This window comes from Coregonus lavaretus (genome assembly GCF_964263955.1).
Source record: "Coregonus lavaretus genome assembly, chromosome: 8".
In the NCBI taxonomy this organism is placed as follows: domain Eukaryota; kingdom Metazoa; phylum Chordata; class Actinopteri; order Salmoniformes; family Salmonidae; genus Coregonus; species Coregonus lavaretus.
In genome coordinates, this window is record NC_139995.1 from 62,316,123 (window position 1) to 62,340,240 (window position 24,118).

General features: G+C 48.1%; 1 protein-coding gene across 1 annotated transcript in view; it reads left to right on the plus strand.

The window, feature by feature from the left end:
• Nucleotides 1–24,118, plus strand: part of iqsec1b (IQ motif and Sec7 domain ArfGEF 1b) — a gene marked incomplete at its 3' end in the record, with an annotated part of 95,737 nt that overhangs the window by 20,316 nt on the left and 51,303 nt on the right. The window contains exons 3-6 of the mRNA XM_084167758.1: nucleotides 2,121–2,282; nucleotides 3,246–3,368; nucleotides 19,105–19,271; nucleotides 21,272–21,411. Coding sequence (XP_084023884.1) covers nucleotides 2,121–2,282; nucleotides 3,246–3,368; nucleotides 19,105–19,271; nucleotides 21,272–21,411 — 592 coding nt within the window. The remainder of the gene's footprint in view (nucleotides 1–2,120; nucleotides 2,283–3,245; nucleotides 3,369–19,104; nucleotides 19,272–21,271; nucleotides 21,412–24,118) is intronic.

Here is a 24,118-nt window from a genome sequence, read left to right on the forward strand (position 1 = left end):
TTTGCAAACCTGTTTTCACTTTCTCATTATGGGGTATTGTGTGTAGATTGCTGAGGATGTTTTAAAATTTGAATCCATTTTAGAATAAGGTTGTAACGTAACAAAATGTGGAAAAAGTCAAGGGGTCTGAATATTTTCTGAAGGCACTGTAAATCATTGTCAGTCTAAATACCATGGTATTTGTATGCAGGGACTTGTTTGATTATAGAACCATCTGATGAGTGAAGATGTGATCTGAGAATCTTACGAGAACTTGAAAACAACGTGTATTTAGTTTTGCCCATATTAAGTACCAGTTTTAAATCATTAAGGGCTTCCTGAACAGCTTCAAAATGGGACTGTAGCCTTGTCACAGCCAGGTCAGCAGTCGGGGCAATTGCTTACATAATAGTATAATCTGCATATAGATGAAATTTACCATTTTTAACAGATTGACCAATAGCATTTATATAAATAGTGAACAAAACAGATCCCAAAATCAACCCCTGTGGTACACCTTCATGTACTTTAAGAAATTCTGACTTAACCCCATCAATCACGATGGCCTGAGTTCTGTCACTAAGATAATCATGAAACTATGAGCAGGCGTCAGATCTCAGGTCTATCGAGGACAACTTATTCAATAAAATAGCATGATCAACTGTATCTGTGTGATTGTGTTTATCTTTGATGATTGTTGATCTGCTTTGATTTTCTTTGTGGACCATTACATTCCTTTTAATCAGCAGTGCTCCCCAGCCACCTCTCTTCTACCTCCTCTCAGGAAGCCCCCTATAGACCAGTAGGAGCCGTTCCTTTTAATCTCAGGAAGCCCCCTATAGACCAGTAGGAGCCGTTCCTTTTAATCTCAGGAAGCCCCCTGTAGACCAGTAGGAGCCGTTCCTTTTAATCTCAGGAAGCCCCCTGTAGACCAGTAGGAGCCGTTCCTTTTAATCTCAGGAAGCCCCCTATAGACCAGTAGGAGCCGTTCCTTTTAATCTCAGGAAGCCCCCTGTAGACCAGTAGGAGCCGTTCCTTTTAATCTCAGGAAGCCCCCTGTAGACCAGTAGGAGCCGTTCTTTTTAATCTCAGGAAGCCCCCTATAGACCAGTAGGAGCCGTTCCTTTTAATCTCAGGAAGCCCCCTGTAGACCAGTAGGAGCCGTTCCTTTTAATCTCAGGAAGCCCCCTGTAGACCAGTAGGAGCCGTTCCTTTTAATCTCAGGAAGCCCCCTGTAGACCAGTAGGAGCCGTTCCTTTTAATCTCAGGAAGCCCCCTATAGACCAGTAGGAGCCGTTCCTTTTAATCTCAGGAAGCCCCCTATAGACCAGTAGGAGCCGTTCCTTTTAATCTCAGGAAGCCCCCTATAGACCAGTAGGAGCCGTTCCTTTTAATCTCAGGAAGCCCCCTATAGACCAGTAGGAGCCGTTCCTTTTAATCTCAGGAAGCCCCCTGTAGACCAGTAGGAGCCGTTCCTTTTAATCTCAGGAAGCCCCCTGTAGACCAGTAGGAGCCGTTCCTTTTAATCTCAGGAAGCCCCCTATAGACCAGTAGGAGCCGTTCCTTTTAATCTCAGGAAGCCCCCTGTAGACCAGTAGGAGCCGTTCCTTTTAATCTCAGGAAGCCCCCTGTAGACCAGTAGGAGCCAGGCCGACCCATACCACCCCCTACACCCTCACCCAATCCGCAGCATCCCACCCTCATCCAATCCCCAGCATCCCACCCTCACCCAATCCCCAGCATCCCACCCTCACCAAAACCCCAGCATCCCACCCTCACCCAATCCCCAGCATCCCACCCTCATCCAATCCGCAGCATCCCACCCTCATCCAATCCCCAGCATCCCACCCTCACCCAATCCCCAGCATCCCACCCTCACCCAATCCCCAGCATCCCACCCTCATCCAATCCGCAGCATCCCACCCTCATCCAATCCCCAGCATCCCACCCTCACCCAATCCCCAGCATCCCACCCTCACCCAAATCCCCAGCAGCCCACCCTCACCCCAAATCATGCTTCTTCTCTGACACATATTCAGACTCAGAAAATTCACGGATTAGGATAACGCTCTCTCTCTTCCTCCCTCTCTCCTCCCCTTAATCTCTATTTCTCTCTCTCTCCCCCCTCGTCCCCCCTACAGGAAGCCAGAGAAGGGGTGTCAGTACCTGATTGATCGAGGGTTTGTCCCAGACACTCCAGTGGGCGTGGCTCACTTCCTGCTCAAGAGGAAGGGCCTGAGCAGGCAAATGATTGGAGAGTTCCTGGGGAACAGGCAGAAAAAATTCAACAGAGATGTCCTGGAGTGAGTCAGCTATCTGTCTGTCTCTGTATCAGCAAGATCAGCTAAATCACCTGTCTCAGCAAGATCAGCTCTAGAAAACTCACAGCGGCAAACCAACATACCTTTTCCAACAAATCCTTCATCGTAAACACCATGTTGATGCTTCCCTTTAGATTGATCTAACTCCCTCAGCTTCTGTCTTCTAATTCTCCATTCAGCTCCTCATCTGTTCACAGAAACAGCTGGTCATTTCCATATTTACAGTAGTCTCTGAAGACCACACATATAAATGATGAATCTTCATCAGTCTATAATGCAATATGCATGAAACTGTTGTAGTTTGGGTGGTTGGGGTTATTTCTTGACACTCATCAATTATAATGATTCCTTTAAATGTGTTGTTTTCTGTTGCTTCAGCACTTGATAATAAGTCAGTCTACCAGAGAATATCTACTATGACAACAGTATCTGAGGCAGCAGTTTGAATATACACTGAGTGTACAAAACATTAGTCACACCTTCCTAATATTGAGTTGCACCCCCTTTTGCCCTGAGAACAGCCTCAATTCGTCAGGGCATGGACTCTACAAGGTGTTGAAAGCATTCCACAGGGATGCTGGCCCGTGTTGACTCCAATGCTTCCCACAGTTGTGTCAAGTTGGCTGGATGTCCTTTGGGTGGTGGACCATTCTTGATACACACGAGAAACTGTTGAGTGTGAAAACAACAGCAGCGTTGCAGTTCTTGACAAAAACCGGTGTGCCTGGCACCTACTACCATGCCCCGTTCAAAGGCACTTAAATATTTTGTCTTGCCCTATACTGTACGGTACCCACACAGCTAAAACAGAGAATCCCAGAGCTCAGACAGTCTTACAATCAGTAGTACATGTGTCTCTATGTTCATACCAATGTTCTCTTCTCCAGTTGAATATATATTATGTTCTGTATATCTCTATGTTCATACCAATGTTCTCTTCTCCAGTTGTGTGGTGGATGACATGGATTTCTCGGCCATGGAACTAGACGAGGCTCTCAGGAAGTTCCAAGCTCAAATCAGAGTCCAGGGAGAGGCCCAAAAGGTGGAAAGACTCATAGAAGCTTACAGGTAACCCTAACCCTGAGATGTACTACCACACCACTATCCCTACCACACCACTACCACACCACTACCACACCACTACCACAATACAACCACACCACACCACTACCACACCACTACCACAATACAACCACACCACACCACTACCACACCACTACCACACCACTACCACTACCACACCACTATCCCTACCACACCACTACCACACTACTACCACACCACTACCACACCACTACCACACTACTACCACACCACTACCACACCACTACCACTAACACACCTCTACCACACCTCACCACTACCACACCACTACCACACCACTACCACTACCACACCACTACCACACCACTACCACTATCACACCACTACCACACCACTACCACTAACAAACCTCTACCACACCACTACCTCTACCACTACCACACCACTACCACACCACTACCACACCACTACCACTATCACACCACTACCACACCACTACCACACCACTACCACACCACTATCCCTACCACACCACTACCACACCACTACCACACCACTACCACAATACAACCACACCACACCACTACCACACCACTACCACAATACAACCACACCACACCACTACCACACCACTACCACACCACTACCACTACCACACCACTATCCCTACCACACCACTACCACACTACTACCACACCACTACCACACCACTACCACACTACTACCACACCACTACCACACCACTACCACTAACACACCTCTACCACACCTCACCACTACCACACCACTACCACACCACTACCACTACCACACCACTACCACACCACTACCACTATCACACCACTACCACACCACTACCACTAACACACCTCTACCACACCACTACCACTACCACTACCACACCACTACCACACCACTACCACACCACTACCACTATCACACCACTACCACACCACTACCACACCACTACCACACCACTATCCCTACCACACCACTACCACACCACTACCACACCACTACCACAATACAACCACACCACACCACTACCACACCACTACCACAATACAACCACACCACACCACTACCACACCACTACCACACCACTACCACTACCACACCACTATCCCTACCACACCACTACCACACTACTACCACACCACTACCACACCACTACCACACTACTACCACACCACTACCACACCACTACCACACCACTACCACTAACACACCTCTACCACACCTCACCACTACCACTACCACACCACTACCACACCACTACCACTACCACACCACTACCACACCACTACCACACCACTACCACTATCACACCACTACCACACCACTACCACACCACTACCACACCACTACCACTAACACACCACTACCACACCACTACCACACCACTACCACTATCACACCACTACCACACCACTACCACACCACTACCACTAACACACCTCTACCACACCACTACCACTACCACACCACTACCACACCACTACCACTATCACACCACTACCACACCACTACCACACCACTACCACTAACACACCTCTACCACACCTCACCACTACCACACCACTACCACACCACTACCACTACCACACCACTACCACACCACTACCACTATCACACCACTACCACACCACTACCACACCACTACCACTACCACTACCACACCACTACCACTACCACACCACTACCACTACCACACCACACCACTACCACACCACTACCACTACCACACCACACCACTACCACACCACTACCACACCACCACCACACCAATACCACACCACTACCACACCACTACCACTACCACTACCACACCACTACCACACCACACCACTACCACACCACTACCACACCACTACCACACCACAACCACACCACTACCACACCACTACCACACCACCACCACACCACACCACTACCACACCACTACCACTACCACACCACTACCACTACCACACAACTACCACTACCACAACACTACCACACCACTACCACTACCACACCACTACCACTACCACACCACTACCACTACCACTACCACTACCACTACCACTACCACACCACTACCACTACCACACCACTACCACTACCACACCACTACCACACCACTACCACACCACTACCACTACCACACCACTACCAAACCACTACCACACCACTACCACTACCACACCACTACCACACCACTACCACTACCACTACTACACCACACCACTACCACACCACTACCACACCACTACCACTACCACTACTACTACCACACCACTACCACACCACTACCACTACCACACCACTACCACACCACTACCACTACCACACCACTACCACTACCACTACCACACCACACCACAACCACACCACTACCACTACCACACCACTACCACACCACTACCACACCACTACCACACCACACCACTACCACACCACTACCACACCACTACCACTACCACTACACTACCACTACCACTACCACTACCACTACCACACCACTACCACTACCACTACCACACCACTACCACACCACTACCACACCACTACCACTACTACACCACACCACTACCACACCACTACCACACCACTACCACTACCACACCACTACCACACCACACCACTACCACACCACTACCACACCACTACCACACCACTACCACTACCACTACCACACCACACATTTACATTTACATTTTAGTCATTTAGCAGACGCTCTTATCCAGAGCGACTTACAGGAGCAATTAGGGTTAGGTGCCTTGCTCAAGGGCACATTTACGTCATTTAGCAGAAGCTCTTATCCAGAGCGACTCACCAATTGGTGCGTTCACCCTATAGCCAGTGGGATAACCACTTTACAATTTTGGGGGGGGGGGGGGTAGAAGGATTACTTTATCCTATCCCAGGTATTCCTTAAAGAGGTGGGGTTTCAAATGCCTCCGGAAGGTGGTGAGTGACTCCGCTGTCCTGGCGTCGTGAGGGAGATTGTTCCACCATTGGGGTGCCAGAGCAGCGAACAGTTTTGACTGGGCTGAGCGGGAACTATGCTTCCGCAGAGGAAGGGGAGCCAGCAGGCCAGAGGTGGAAGAACGCAATGCCCTCGTTTGGGTGTAGGGACTGATCAGAGCCCGAAGGTACAGAGGTGCCGTTCCCCTCACTGCTCCATAGGCAAGCACCATGGTCTTGTAGCGGATGCGAGCTTCAACTGGAAGCCAGTGGAGTGTGCGGAGGAGGGGGGTGACGTGAGAGAACTTGGGAAGGTTGAACACCAGACGGGCTGCGGCATTCTGGATGAGTTGTAAGGGTTTAATGGCACAGGCAGGGAGGCCAGCCAACAGCGAGTTGCAGTAGTCCAGACGGGAGATGACAAGTGCCTGGATTAGGACCTGTGCCGCTTCCTGTGTAAGGCAGGGTCGTACTCTCCGAATGTTGTAGAGCATGAACCTGCAGGAGCGGGTCACCGCCTTGATGTTGGCGGAGAACGACAGGGTGTTGTCCAGGGTCACGCCTAGGCTCTTCGCACTCTGGGAGGAGGACACAGCGGAGTTGTCAACCGTGATGGCGAGATCATGGAACGGGCAGTCCTTCCCCGGGAGGAAGAGCAGCTCCGTCTTGCCAGGGTTCAGCTTCAGCTTGCCACACCACTACCACACCACTACCACACCACTACCACTACCACTACCACTACCACACCACTACCACTACTACACCACTACCACTACCACACCACTACCACTACCACACCACTACCACACCACTACCACTACCACACCACTACCACACCACACCACTACCACACCACTACCACTACCACTACCACACCACCACCACACCACTACCACACCACTACCACACCACTACCACTACCACTACCACACCACTACCACACCACTACCACTACCACTAACACACCTCTACCACACCACTACCACTACCACTACCACACCACTACCACACCACTACCACTACCACTACCACACCACTACCACACCCCTACCACTACCACACCACTACCACACCACTAACACACCTCTACCACACCACTACCACTACCACTACCACACCACTACCACACCACTACCACTACCACACCACTACCACACCACTACCACTACCACTACCACACCACTACCACACCACTACCACACCACTACCACACCACCACCACACCACTACCACACCACTACCACACCACTACCACTACCACACCACTACCACACCACTACCACTACCACTAACACACCTCTACCACACCACTACCACTACCACTACCACACCACTACCACACCACTACCACTACCACACCACCACCACACCACTACCACACCACTACCACTACCACACCACTACCACTACCACTACCACACCACTACCACACCACTACCACACCACTACCACTACCACACCACCACCACACCACTACCACACCACTACCACTACCACACCACTACCACTACCACTACCACACCACTACCACTACCACACCACTACCACTACCACTACCACACCACTACCACACCACTACCACACCACTACCACTACTACACCACACCACTACCACTACCACTACCACACCACTACCACACCACTACCACACCACTACCACACCACTACCACACCACTACCACTACTACACCACACCACTACCACTACCACACCACTACCACACCACTACCACTACCACACCACACCACTACCACACCACTACCACACCACTACCACTACTACACCACACCACTACCACACCACTACCACACCACTACCACACCACTACCACTACCACACCACTACCACACCACTACCACTACCACTACCACACCACTACCACACCACTACCACACCACTACCACTACCACACCACTACCACACCACTACCACACCACTACCACACCACTACCACACCACTACCACTACCACTACCACACCACTACCACTACCACACCACTACCACTACCACACCACTACCACACCACTACCACACCACTACCACACCACTACCACTACTACACCACACCACTACCACACCACTACCACTACCACTACCACACCACTACCACACCACTACCACTACCACTACCACACCACTACCACACCACTACCACACCACTACCACTACCACACCACTACCACTACCACACCACTACCACACCACTACCACACCACTACCACTACCACTACCACACCACTACCACTACCACACCACACCACTACATTTTACATTTACATTTTAGTTATTTAGCAGACACTCTTATCCAGAGCGACTTACATTATTTTTTATACCCCCCGTGGGAATCGAACCCACAACCCTGGCGTTGCAAACGCCATGCTCTACCAACTGAGCTACATCCCTGCCGGCCATTCCCTCCCCTACCCTGGACAACGCTGGGCCAATTGTGCGCCGCCCCATGGGTCTCCCGGTCGCGGCCGGCTATGACAGAGCCTGGATTCGAACCAGGATCTCTAGTGGCACAGCTACCACACCACACCACTACCACAACACTACCACACCACACCACAACCACAACACTACCACACCACTACCACACCACTACTACACCACACCACTACCACACCACTACCACACCACTACCACTACCACACCACTACCACTACCACTACCACTACCACTACCACTACCACACCACTACTACACCACACCACTACCACACCACTACCACTACCACTACCACACCACTACCACTACCACTACCACAACCACTACCACACCACTACCACACCACTACCACACCACTACCACACCACTACCACTACCACACCACTACCACTACCACACCACTACCACACCACTACCACTACCACTACCACACCACTACCACACCACTACCACTACCACACCACTACCACTACCACTACCACTACCACACCACTACCACTACCACTACCACTACCACTACCACTACCACACCACTACCACACCTCTACCACACCTCTACCACACCACTACCACACCACTACCACTACCACTACCACTACCACACCACTACCACTACCACACCACTACCACTACCACACCACTATTACATCACACCACTACCACACCACTACCACAATACTACCACACCACTACCACACCACAATACTACCACTACCACACCACTACCACACCACTACCACACCTCTACCACACCACTACCACACCACTACCACTACTACACCACTACCACTACCACTACCACTACCACTACCACACCACTACCACACCATTACCACACCACTACCACACCACTACCACAACCACACCACTACCACTACCACTACCACTACCACACCACTACCACACCACTACCACACCTATACCACACCACTACCACACCTATACCACACCACTACCACACCACTACCACACCACTACCACACCACTACCACACCACAATACTACCACTACCACACCACTACCACTACCACACCACTACCACACCACTACCACACCTATACCACACCACTACCACACCACTACCACACCACTACCACACCACTACCACACCACTACCACTACCACACCACTACCACACCACTACCACTACCACACCACTACCACACCTATACCACACCACTACCACACCACTACCACACCACTACCACTACCACACCACTACCACACCACTACCACACCACAATACTACCACTACCACACCACTACCACACCACTACCACACCACACCACTACCACACCACACCACTACCACAACACTACCACACCACACCACAACCACACCACTACCACACCACTACCACACCACCACCACACCACTACCACTACCACTACCACTACCACACCACTACCACACCACTACCACACCACTACCACTACCACACCACTACCACACCACTATTACATCACACCACTACCATACCACTACCACACCACTACCACACCACTACCACTACCACACCACTACCACACCACTACCACACCACTACCACAATACTACCACTACCACACCACTACCACGCCACTACCACACCACTACCACACTACTACCACACCACTACCACACCACACCACTACCACACCACTACCACTACCACTACCACTACCACACCACTACCACTACCACACCACTACCACACCACTACCACTACCACTACCACTACCACACCACTACCACACCACTACCACACCACTACCACACCACTACCACACCACTACCACACCACTACCACAATACTACCACTACCACACCACTACCACACCACTACAACACCACACCACACCACTACCACAACACTACCACACCACTACTACACCACACCACTACCACACCACTACCACACCACACCACTACCACACCACTACCACACCTATACCACACCACTACCACACCTATACCACACCACTACCACACCACACCACTACCACTACCACACCACTATCACTACCACTACCACACAAGTACCACAATGATACCACACCACTCTCTCTCTCTGTCTCTCTCTTTCTGTCGCTCTCTCATTCTGTCTCTCTCTCTGTCTCTCTTTGTCTCTTTCTCTGTTTGTCTCTCTCTCTCTCTTTCTGTCTCTCTCTCTCTTTCTGTCAATTCAATTCAATTTGCTTTATTTGCATGACGTAACAATGTATATATTGCTAAAGCTTACTTTGGATATTTACAATATTAACATAATTCCACTTGTCAACGGGACAACGGTAACAACAATAACCAAGGGTCAAAATAACCATTGAACAATAACAATATAGAGGACATGTGCAGGTTGGTTGGTCTGTCAGACACTGTCCCTCATCTTATGGCAGGCAGCAATGTAGTGCGCTGCCAACCCACAGCTCTCTGCGTCCTCCCCCAACAGGACGGGTAGCCTGCGTCCTCCCCCAACAGGACGTGTAGCCTGAGTCCTCCCCCAACAGGACGGGTAACCTGAGTCCTCCCCCAACAGGACGGGGAGCCTGAGTCCTCCCCCAACAGGACAGGGAGCCTGCGTCCTCCCCCAACAGGACGGGTAGCCTGAGTCCTCCCCCAACAGGACGGGTAGCCTGAGTCCTCCCCCAACAGGACGGGGAGCCTATCCTCATCAGAGAGGTCTTTGAAACCTTGAATAAGGGTTTCACATTTGGGGAAATGACTCTATAATAGTTTTATATTTTTTACATTTAGTCAGGAAATGCAGCTCTGTCTCAGGTTCTGCTGTGGTGCAGTGGTGGCACAGCCTTTCCTCTACAGGGAGCCAGGTTTTCCTGTGTCTACCCTTCTCAAGGGCAAGGCTGTGCTCACTGAGCCTGTACTTTGTCAAGGTTTTTATAAAGTTTGATCAGTAACCATGGTCAAATAGTTTGCCACGGTGTACTGTCGAATTAGGGCCAGATAGCACTGCATTTTACTTTGTGCTTGTGTTTCCCAATAGGTAATGGAGTTTTGTTTGACTGTGTTGTAATTTGGTTTATTCTGATTGATTGGATGTTCTGGTCCTGAGGCTTCAGTGTGTTAGTAGAACAGGTTTGTGAACTCAGCCCCAGGACCAGCTGGATGAGGGGACTCTTTTCTTTGCTCAGCTCTTGGCATCGCAGGGCTTAGTAATGATATGAGAGGGGGTCATTGTATTTTAGATGTTTCCAAAACTGAATTGCTATTTGTTGAGTTTTTATTATTAGTGGATATTGGCCTAATTCTGCCCTGCATGCATTGTTTGTAGTTTTCCTCTGGACATGTAGGAGAATCTTACAGAACTCTGCATGCAGGGTTTCAATGGGGTGTTTGTCCAATTAGGTGAAATCTTGTTTTCCAAGTGGACCCCACACCTCGCTGCCATAAAGTGCAATTGGTTCAATGACACATTCAATTAGTTGTAGCCAAATCTTAATAGGTATTTCAATTTGAATTTGTTTTTTAATGGCGTAGAATGCCCTGCGTGCTTTCTCTCTCAGTTCATTCACTGCCTCATTTAGTTGTCTAGTTGAGCTTATTTTTAAACCTAAGTAATTGTAGTGTGTGCTGTACTCTATATATTTAAACCTAAGTAATTGTAGTGTGTGCTGTACTCTATATATTTAAACCTAAGTAATTGTAGTGTGTGCTGTACTCAATACAGTGCATTTGGAAAGTATTCAGACCCCTTGACTTTTTACACATTTTGTTATGTTACTGCCTTATTCTAAAATGGATAAATAGTTTTTTCCCTCATCAATCTACACACAATACCCCATAATGTAAAATCCAAAACAGGTTTTTAGACATTTTTGCAAATTCATTTAAAAAAAGAATGAAATATCACATTTACATAAGTATTCAGACCCATTACTCAGTACTTTGTTGTAGCAGGTAGCTTAGTGGTTAAGAGCGTTGTGCCAGTAACCGAAAGGTCGCTGGTTCTAATCCCAGAGCCGACTAGGTGAAAAATCTGTCGATGTGCCCTTGAGCAAGGCACTTAACCCTAATTGCTCCTATAAGTCACTCTGGATAAGAGCGTCTGCTAAATGACTAAAATGTCAAATGTAGCACCTTTGGCAGCGATTACAGCCTCGAGTCTTCTTGGGTATGACGCTACAAGCTTGGCACACCTGTATTTGGGGACTTTCTCCCATTCTTCTCTGCAGATCCTCTCAAGCTTTGTCAGGTTGGATGGGGAGCGTTGCTGCACAGCTATTTTCAGGTCTCTCCAGAGATGTTAGATCGGGTTCAAGTCCGGGCTATGGCTGGGCCACTCAAGGATATTCAGAGACTTCTCCCGAAGCCACTCATGCGTTGTCTTGGCTGTGTGCTTAGGGCTGTTGTCCTGTTGGAAGGTGAACCTTTGCCCCAGTCTGAGGTCCTGAGCGCTCTGGAGCAGGTTTTCATCAAGGATCTCTCTGTACTTTGCTCCGTTCATCTTTCCCTCGATCCTGACTAGTCTCCCAGTCCCTGCCGCTGAAAAACATCCCCACATCATGATGCTGCCACCACCATTTTTCACCATAGGGATGGAGCCAGGATTCCTCCAGATCTGACGCTTCGCATTCAGGCCAAAGAGTTCAATCTTGGTTTCATCAGACGATAGAATCTAGTTTCTCATGGTCTGAGAGTCTTTAGGTGCCTTTTGGCAAACTCCAAGTGGGCTGTCATGTGCCTTTTTACTGAGGAGTGGCTTCCGTCTGGCCACTCTACCATAAAAGCCTGATTGGTGGAGTGCTGAAGAGATGGTTGTCTTTCTGGAAGGTTCTCCCATCTCCACAGAAGAACTCTGGAGCTCTGTCAGTGTGACCATCGGGTTCTTGGTCACCTACCTGACCAAGGCCCTTCTCCCCCGATTGGTCAGTTTGGCCAGGCGGCCAGCTCTAGGAAGAGTCTTGGTGGTTCCAAACTTCTTCCATTTAAGAATGATGGAGGCCACTGTGTTCTTGGGGATCTTCAATGCTGCAGAATGGTTTGCGTACCCTTCCCCAGATCTGTGCCTCGACACAATCCTGTCTCGGAGCTCTACGGACAATTCCTTCGACATCATGGCTTGGTTTTTGCTCTGACATGCACTGTCAACTGTGGGACCTTATATACAGTACCAGTCAAAAGTTTGGACACACCTACTCATTCAAGGGTTTTTCTTTATTTTTTACTATTTTTCGACATTGTAGAATAATAGTGAAGACATCAAAACTATGAAATAACACATATGGAATCATGTATCCAAAAAAATTGTTAAACAAATCAAAATATATCTTATATTTGAGATTCTTCAAATAGCCACCCTTTGCCTTGATGACAGCTTTGCACAATCTTGGCATTCTCTCAACCAGCTTCACCTGGAATGCTTTTCCAATAGTCTTGAAGGAGTTCCCACATATGCTGAGCACTTGTTGGCTGCTTTTACTTCACTCTGCCGTCCGACTCATCCCAAACCATCCCAATTGGGTTGAGGTCAGGGAATTGTGGAGGCCAGGTCATCTGATGCAGCGCTCCATCACTCTCCTTCTTGGTAAAATAGCCCTTACACAGCCTGGAGGTGTGTTTGGTCATTGTCCTGTTGAAAAACAAATGATAGTCCCGCTAAGCCCAAACCAGATGGGATGGCGTATCGCTGCAGAATGCTGTGGTAGCCATGCTGGTTAAGTGTGCCTTGAATTCTAAATTAATCACAGACAGTGTCACCAGCAAAGCACCCCCACACCATAACACCTCCTCCTCCATGCTTTACGGTGGGAACTACACATGCGGAGATCATCCGTTCACCCACACCGGGTCTCACAAAGACACGGCAGTTGGAACCAAAAATATCCAATTTGGATTCCAGACCAAAGGACACATTTCCACCGGTCTAATGTCCATTGCTCGTGTTTCTTGGCCCAAGCAGGTCTCTTCTTATTATTGGTGTCATTTAGTCCTGGTTTCTTTGCAGCAATTCGACCATGAAGGCCTGATTCACACAGTCCCCTCTGAAAAGTTGATGTTGAGATGTGTCTGTGACTTGAACTTTGTGAAGCATTTATTTGGGCTGCAATTTCTGAGGCTGGTAACTCTAATGAACTTATCCTCTGCAGCAGAGGTAACTCTGGGTCTTCCATTCCTGTGGCAGTCATCATGAGAGCCAGTTTCACCATAGCGCTTGAACATTTCTAAACCAGTTTTCGCTTTGTGATTATGGGGTATTGTGTGTAGACTGATGAGTAAAACATGTATTTAATCCATTTTAGAATAAGTTTGCAAGTTCAATTAAAATTGTCCCGCTGGGCAGACTTTGCAGTTATCGTTTAAATTCAAGTATGACAACATAGTGTATATGGTTTATGCTAGTACTGGTAGTCAACAGTGTTTTGAATCTGGGGATGTTGGTCATAAGAGGCATGCTTGCCCGAAAAGGGAGAAGGCAGAGGGAGGGGCGCAGGTGGTCCACTGATGTAGGGAGAGGTGGGCCAACAGCGATAGAGCAGCCACAAGCACCTGTTGCTGAGGAACAAGTTATTTTTTGTTGAGGGTACTGAGTTGCAGCTTGGACCAGAGGGGATCATAGTGTCTGATGTGCAGCAGGAAAATATTGTTGTAGGACGTAAGAACGGATCTGGGGAGCCATTTCCCCAGACTGGGGAGGAGATGCCCAGTACGAGTGATGGGGTACAGGAGGGGGTTCAGGTGGAGCTAGTCTCCCAGGTAGTGGAGGAGATGCCCAGTATGAGTGATGGGGTTCAGGTGGAGCTAGTCTCCCAGGTAGTGGAGGAGATGTCCATTATGAGTGATGTGGTTCAGGTGGAGCTAGTCTCCCAGGTAGTGGAGGAGATGTCCATTATGAGTGATGGGGTTCAGGTGGAGCTAGTCTCCCAGGTAGTGGAGGAGATGCCCAGTACGAGTGATGGGGTACAGGAGGGGGTTCAGGTGGAGCTAGTCTCCCAGGTAGTGGAGGAGATGCCCAGTATGAGTGATGGGGTACAGGAGGGGGTTCAGGTGGAGCTAGTCTCCCAGGTAGTGGAGGAGATGCCCGGTACGAGTGATGGGGTTCAGGTGGAGCTAGTCTCCCAGGTAGTGGAGGAGATGTCCATTATGAGTGATGGGGTTCAGGTGGAGCTAGTCTCCCAGGTAGTGGAGGAGATGTCCATTATGAGTGATGGGGTTCAGGTGGAGCTAGTCTCCCAGGTAGTGGAGGAGATGCCCGGTACGAGTGATGGGGTACAGGAGGGGGTTCAGGTGGGGCTAGTCTCCCAGGTAGTGGAGGAGATGTCCATTATGAGTGATGGGGTACAGGAGGGGGTTCAAGTGGGGAGTGTTGAGAGGGATGTGGCAGAGGAGAGTCAGGGGTCTGTGGCATCAGTTCAGGAGGATCAGGAGAAAGATATGGACATTTCTGATATCCCTGTTGATATGATAGCAGCTGGCGATGACTCAATTTACAATCTAGATGAGGAAAATGGGTTCCTGGACCAGACTTTTGGGAAATCTGTTAAGTTGGCAGATTTTCTTTGATGTTGATAAGTTTGTGAGGTCAGCTGTGGTGTTACAGAAGACGGTGGGGTTAGACCAGTTGAGTGTGAAGAAGTGTTTCCGCTTGAGGAAACGTGTTACTGCTGTCATGGCAGCAAAAGGTGCTGGTGTTGTGGAAAATAACCACTATACTTTATTACAAATAAGGTCTTACAGAGTTTTTGTTGTTAACTATATGTTCATGATTAACTGAATTTTATCTGATAATCCATTAAAAATACATATCACTGGGAAACGTGGTAAGGTTAAGAGAAGATTAAAGCAATGATGATTATCATGCCTCATAGGGTGCTTTTTTTCTCTTTGTCTGGTTTCTCTGTGGTATCTTCTGTTTTTCCTTTCTCTTTTCTATATGGAGGTACTAAGGGTAGGTTCTCTCAATATCAATGGGGGAAGGGACAGGAATAAGAGGGCTTGGGTATTAGAAGTAATAAAACATAAAAGGCTTAATGTCGTTCTTCTACAGGAGACACATAGTGATGAGGCTAATGAGGTTGACTGGGGTATGTGGTGGGAGGGGCAGCATGTTCTCAGTCATGGTACTAATTTCAGTGCTGGGGTGGCAATCTTGTTTCCCTCAGACTTAGGGGTGACTGTGGTATCTACAACAGAGGGTCGGGTTTTATTGGTCAAGGCGGACGTTACGTTCTTCATTTATTTGTTTGTTTTATGTTTATGCTCCTAATGAGGGTTCAGAGCGTATTGCTGTATTTGATCAAATGAAGGAAACCTTAAGACAGTGTGACCAAGAGGGGTGTATGGTTTTAGGGGGGGACTGGAACTGTACAGTGGATTTGACTGTTGATCGGTCTGCTGAAGAACCTGCTCTGTCTAGTATTGAAGTTAAAGAGACTATCAGGGCCCTTGAACAGGACATCAAATCTATTGAATTGAAGTTGCTCACTCAGAATGACCCCGGACTAGTCATGAACTTACAGGTCAAGAGACATGAACTGAGGTCGTTTTTACATGCAAGAGTGGAGGGTGCCTTGATTAGGTCTCGCTTTGCTACCCACAAGGATATGGATGCTCCTAGCGCTTTTTTTTTTAACCTAGGGAAGTCGACATTGCAACACAAACAGATGGTCTGCCTTCGTCTCCCTGATGGGAAGGTGACCACAGATGACGGTGAGATGCGCCAACATGCCGTGGATTTCTACTCTGCCCTCTATAAGGAGGAGGATTGTGATCCTCTGTGTACTGAACAGTTGTTACATGGACTTCCTTAATTGGGCCCTGAGCAGAGAGCTGATTTGGACTCTGACATCACTCTGCAGGTCCACAGCAGTTATGCAGCTGTCATCAGGCCGAGCCCCTGGCGTCGATGGTTTACCATCTGATTTATAGAAGCACTTTTGGGGGTCTATTGGGGGGGATTTTTATGAAGTGGTGTGTGAATCTTTTCATGAGGGTTCTCTTCCTGTATCCTGTCAATGTGCTATGCTTTCATTTTACAGCCACCGGGGGGCCTGATACAAGAGCTTCAGAAGACCTTTGTCACTTTCTTCTGGTCTGGACAACATTGGATTAAAGCTTCAGCCCTGTACCTGCCACTGCACGAGGGTGGGCAAGGCCTGGTGGACATTTCTTCCAGGATCATGGCTTTCCGGCTTCAAGCAGCCCAGAGACTGTTGTACAGTGATGGTTCTAGCTGGGTCGATACAGCCGACACATTGATGAGGAGAGAAGGCTGTTTGGGCTTAGACAAGCACCCTTTCCTCTTAAAGCTGGAGGGGGGTGATTTGTCTGGCCTGACTCCATTCTATGAGTCTGTTATGCAGGCTTGGAGAGTTTTCAATATCATGTAAGGCTGGCACGCCACCAGGGATGTGCCTTTTTGAAGAGCCTCTTTTTTATAACACTACCATCCAGTCCCGTGTTCTGGGTTCAGCCAGCCTACGTTCATGCCTGTTAGGTGTGGGGTGTACCAAGCTGGGTCATCTGATGCGTAGCAGGAGCAGACCGTTGGAGGAGCTGGGAGAAAGAGTGAGGATCCGATCATTTCGCCTACTGAGAAAGGTTGTAGCTGAGGTCTGCGATTCCTTGCCAGTACTTCATCGGTAGTATGTGACTGATAAATTCTGATCGGTGGACGGAGGGTCTGGATTATGTGTTCGCTGCACTGAATGTTAGTGCTGCGGTGGGGGCATTCGAGGAGGACGTGGGGATGCTGCTTTCCTTCGATACTCCGGAGCTGGGGGAGTTCAAGGAGGTGGGAAAGAAGGCCATGTACATAATATGTGTAAAAGTGTCTCATTCTTCTTCCCATGAAGGGGTCAAATCGACAAGGTGGGCGGGTGTGTTTAGTCCAGGTGCCTCCCCAAAAGGCTGTTGGCGGTCTTTATATAAACTGCCTATTGATAAGAGGACAGCTGACCTCCAATGGAGGATAATACATGGAGCCATAGCCACCAACATGCATCTGGTACACATGGATCCTACTGTTTTTAAATGATGTTTAACCATGTTTTTGCTTGTTTGAATGTTTATTGTGTTGTGGGTTCCCAGACCCAATTTACATTTTTTAAAACTCAAACTCTCTCTCTCTCTCTCTATGTCTCTCTCTCTCTCTCTCTCTCTCTCTGTCTCTCTCTCTTTCTATGTCTCTCTCTCTTTCTATGTCTCTCTCTCTTTCTATGTCTCTCTCTCTTTCTATGTCTCTCTCTCTCTCTCTCTCTCTCTCTCTCTCTCTCTTCTGTCTCTCTCTCATTCTCTCATTATCTCTCCCCCCTACAGTCAGCGGTACTGTATCTGTAACCCTGGGGTGGTAGGTCAGTTCTGTTAGTTCTGTTATGGTTAGGGTTATGTTTGCGTCTGTATAATCCAGTTTGTTGTTCTCTCTCCAGTCAGCGGTACTGTATCTGTAACCCCGGGGTGGTACGACAGTTCCGTAACCCCGACACCATCTTCATCCTGGCCTTCGCCATCATCCTCCTCAACACTGACATGTACTCTCCCAACGTTAAGCCAGAGAGGAAGATGAAGATGGAGGACTTCATCAAGAACCTCCGAGGTACAGTAGAAATGAAATCCATTGAGGTAGTCAGGGTAACTGTACTTCCTGAACTCTCTCTAATAGAACCTATTCATACGACTTGATGAATGTCCCTGTCTAGAAGGTATATATTATATTGTGTCATGGCTAAGCAGTGGAACTCAAGCAAAGCAGAGTTTCTTTAACCGGAACAGAACGACATTTCTCTGACTATACAGTGCCTTCAGAAAGTATTCAGACCCCTTTACTTTTTCCACATTTTGATACGTTACAGCCTTATTCTAAAATTGATTAAATTCGATTTTTTTCTCATCAATCTACACACAATACCCCATAATGACAAAGTGAAATGTTTTCTAGTTTATTACAAATAAAAAACAGAAATACCTTATGTAAATAGGTATTCAGACCCTTTGCTATGAGACTCAAAATTGAGCTCAGGTGCATCCTTTCCATTGATCATCATTGAGATGTTTCTACAACTTGATTGGAGTCCACCTGTGGTAAATTTAATTGATTGGACATGATATGGAAAGGCACGCACCTGTCTATATAAGGTCCCACAGTTGACAGTGCATGTCAGAGCAAAAACCAAGCCATGAGGTCGAAGGAATTGTCCGTAGAGCTCCGAGACAGGATTGTGTCGGGGCACAGATCTGGGGAAGGGTACCAAAACATTTCTGCAGCATTGAAGGTCCCCAAGAACACAGTGGCCTCCATCATTCTTAAATGGAAGAAGTTTGGAACCACCAAGACTCTTCCTAGAGCTGGCCGCCAGGCCAAACTGACCAATCGGGGGAGAAGGGCCTATGTCAGGGAGCTGAACAAGAACCCGATGGTCACTCTAAAAGAGGTCCATAGATATTCTGTGGAGATGGGAGAACCTTCCAGAACGACAGCCATCTCTGCAGCACTCCACCATTCTGGCCGTTATGGTAGAGTGGCCAGACGGAAGCCACTCCTCAGTAAAAGGCACATGACAGCCAGCTTGGAGTTTGCCAAAAGGCACCTAAAGGACTCTCAGAACATGAGAAACAAGATTCTCTGGTCTGATGAAAACAAGATTAAACTCTTTGGCCTGAATGCCGTCACGTCTAGAGGAAACCTGGCACCATCCCTACGGTGAAGCATGGTGGTGGCAGCATCATGCTGTGGGGATGTTTTTCAGTGGCAGGGACTGGGAGACTAGTCAGGATCGAGGGAAAGATGAATGGAGCAAAGTACAGAGAGATCCTTGATGAAAACATCCTCCAGAGCGCTCAGGACCTCAGACTGGGGCGAAGGTTCACCTTCCAACAGGACAACAACCCTAAGCACACAGCCAAGACAACGCAGGAGTGGCTTCGGGACAAGTCTCTGAATGTCCTTGAGTGGCCTAGCCAGAGGCCGGACTTGAACCCGATCTAACATCTCTGGAGAGACCTGAAAATAGCTGTGCAGTGACACTCCGCATCCAACCTGACAGAGCTTGAGTGGATCTGCAGAGAAGAATGGGAGAAACTACCCAAATACAGGTGTGCCAAGCTTGTAGTGTCATACAAAGAAGACTCGAGGCTGTAAATGCTGCCAAAGGTGCTTCAACAATGTACTGAGTAAAGGGTCTGAATACTTATGTAAATGTGATATTTCAAAAAAATATATTTACATTTGCAAACATTTCTACAAACCTTTTTTTGCTTTGTCATTATGGGGTATAGTATGTCGATTGATGAGGGGGAAAAAACTATTTAATCAATTTTAGAATAAGGCTGTAACGTAACAAAATGTGGACAAAGTGAAGGGGTCTGAATACTTTCCGAATGCACTGTATTTGTATGCCACCAATAAAATTTGATTTGATTTGATTTTGACTAGTGGAGAAGCAGAGTGATTCAAACTCACCCGTAATCGGAGGAGAAAAGATACTTTACAAAGGGAAATACAGTATGGAATGTACCCTAGTTGGAGATGCTGATAGGCTTAGATACCAGAGATTAGAGTTAGGGTTAGTTGTAACATTGTATCACCTTTTTCTCCAGGTGTGGATGATGGAGGGGACATCCCACGGGAGATGCTGACAGGTATATATGAGAGGATCAGGAAGAGAGAGCTTAAAACCAACGAAGATCACATCTCTCAGGTCCAGAAGGTCGAGAAACTCATTGTTGGGAAGAAACCGGTGAGTTTAGACCCTGTGCTGCCATCAACATATTTCTACAGGTCACAGCGATGGTTCTTCCTCTGTGTCTTGAAGAAGCCAGTATGTTGGACTCTTATTAATCCCAGGTCCTCCATGACACACGACTCAGTTAGAGCTAAAGATAAATTACAGCTAGCGGACACATTTAGTTTGCGAATAGATTACATTAAAGAGTCGCCTTGCCTGAGACCTGAAGACTTGTGCAAAGTTCGAAAGTCTTCAGGTGTCAGTCAAGGTTGCTCTGTGATGTAATGGGCCTGGTCTAATCTCTTTCTGAGCTTTTACATTACATTACATTACATTACATTTTAGTCACTTAGCAGACGCTCTTATCCAGAGAGACTTACAGTTAGTGCGTTCATCTTAAGATAGATAGGTGGGAAAACCACATATCTCAGTCATAGTAAGTTTTTCCTCAATAAAGTAGCTATCAGCAAAGTCAGTGCTAGTAGGGGGGAAAAGTCAATGCTAGTATGGGGGAAAAGTCAGTACTAGTAGGGGGGAAAAGTCAGTACTAGTAGGGGGGAAAAAGTCAGTACTAGTAGGGGGGAAAAGTCAGTACTAGTAGGGGGGAAAAGTCAGTACTAGTAGGGGGGAAAAGTCAGTGCTTGTGGGGGGAAAAGTCAGTACTAGTAGGGGGGAAAAGTCAGTACTAGTAGGGGGGAAAAGTCAGTACTAGTAGGAGGGAAAAGTCAGTACTAGTAGGGGGGAAAAGTCTGTACTAGTAGGAGGGAAAAGTCAGTACCAGTAGGAGGGAAAAGTCAGTACTAGTAGGGGGGAAAAGTCAGTACTAGTAGGGGGGAAAAGTCAGTGCTAGTAGGGGGGAAAAGTCAGTACTAGTAGGGGGGAAAAGTCAGTACTAGTAGGAGGGAAAAGTCAGTACTGGTAGGGGGGAAAAGTCAGTGCTAGTAGGGGGAAAAGTCAGTACTAGTAGGGGGGAAAAGTCAGTACTAGTAGGGGGGGAAAGTCAGTACTAGTAGGGGGGAAAAGTCAGTACTAGTAGGGGGGAAAAGTCAGTACTAGTAGGGGGGAAAAGTCAGTACTAGTACGGGGAAAAGTCAGTACTAGTAAGGGGGAAAAGTCAGTACTAGTAGGGGGGAAAAGTCAGTACTAGTAGGGGGGAAAAGTCAGTACTAGTAGGAGGGAAAAGTCAGTACTAGTAGGGGGGAAAAGTCAGTACTAGTAGGGGGGAAAAGTCAGTACTAGTAGGGGGGGAAAGTCAGTGCTAGTAGGGGAGAAAAGTCAGTATTAGTAGGGGGGGAAAAGTCAGTGCTAGTAGGGGGGAAAAGTCAGTACTAGTAGGGGGAAAAGTCAATGCTAGTATGGGGGAAAAGTCAGTACTAGTAGGGGGGAAAAGTCAATGCTAGTAAGGGGGAAAAGTCAGTACTAGTAGGGGGGAAAAGTCAGTACTGGTAGGGGGGAAAAGTCAGTACTAGTACGGGGGAAAAGTCAGTACTAGTAGGAGGGAAAAGTCAGTACTATTAGGGGGGAAAAGTCAGTACTAGTAGGGGGGAAAAGTCAGTACTAGTAGGGGGGAAAAGTCAGTGCTAGTAGGGGGGAAAAGTCAGTACTAGTAGGGGGGAAAAGTCAGTGCTAGTAGGGGGGAAAAGTCAGTGCTAGTAGGGGGGAAAAGTCAGTGCTAGTAGGGGGGAAAAGTCAGTGCTAGTAGGGGGAAAAGTCTGTACTGGTAGGGGGGAAAAGTCAGTACTAGTAGGGGGGAAAAGTCAGTGCTAGTAGGGGGGAAAAGTCAGTGCTAGTAGGGGGGAAAAGTCAGTGCTAGTAGGGGGAAAAGTCAGTACTAGTAGCGGGGAAAAGTCAGTACTAGTAGCGGGGAAAAGTCAGTGCTAGTAGGGGGGAAAAGTTAGTACTAGTAGGGGAAATGTCAATGCTAGTATGGGGGAAAAGTCAGTACTAGTAGGGGGGAAAAGTCAATGCTAGTATGGGGGAAAAGTCAGTACTAGTAGGGGGGAAAAGTCAGTACTAGTAGGGGGGAAAAGTCAGTACTAGTAGGGGGGGAAAGTCAGTGCTAGTAAGGGGGAAAAGTCAGTACTAGTAGGGGGGAAAAGTCAGTACTAGTAGGGGGGAAAAGTCAGTACTAGTAGGGAGGAAAAGTCAGTACTAGTACGGGGAAAAGTCAGTACTAGTAAGGGGGAAATGTCAGTACTAGCAGGGGGGAAAAGTCATTACTAGTAGGGGGGGAAAGTCAGTGCTAGTAGGGGAGAAAAGTCAGTACTAGTAGGGGGGGAAAAGTCAGTGCTAGTAGGGGGGAAAAGTCAGTACTAGTAGGGGGAAAAGTCAATGCTGGTATGGGGGAAAAGTCAGTACTAGTAGGGGGGAAAAGTCAATGCTAGTAAGGGGGAAAAGTCAGTACTAGTAGGGGGGAAAAGTCAGTACTAGTAGGGGGGAAAAGTCAGTACTAGTACGGGGGAAAAGTCAGTACTAGTAGGAGGGAAAAGTCAGTACTATTAGGGGGGAAAAGTCAGTACTAGTAGGGGGGAAAAGTCAGTACTAGTAGGGGGGAAAAGTCAGTACTAGTAGGGGGAAAAGTCAGTACTAGTAGGGGGGAAAAGTCAGTACTAGTAGGGGGGAAAAGTCAGTACTAGTAGGGGGGAAAAGTCAGTGCTAGTAGGGGGGAAAAGTCAGTGCTAGTAGGGGGAAAAGTCAGTACTAGTAGCGGGGAAAAGTC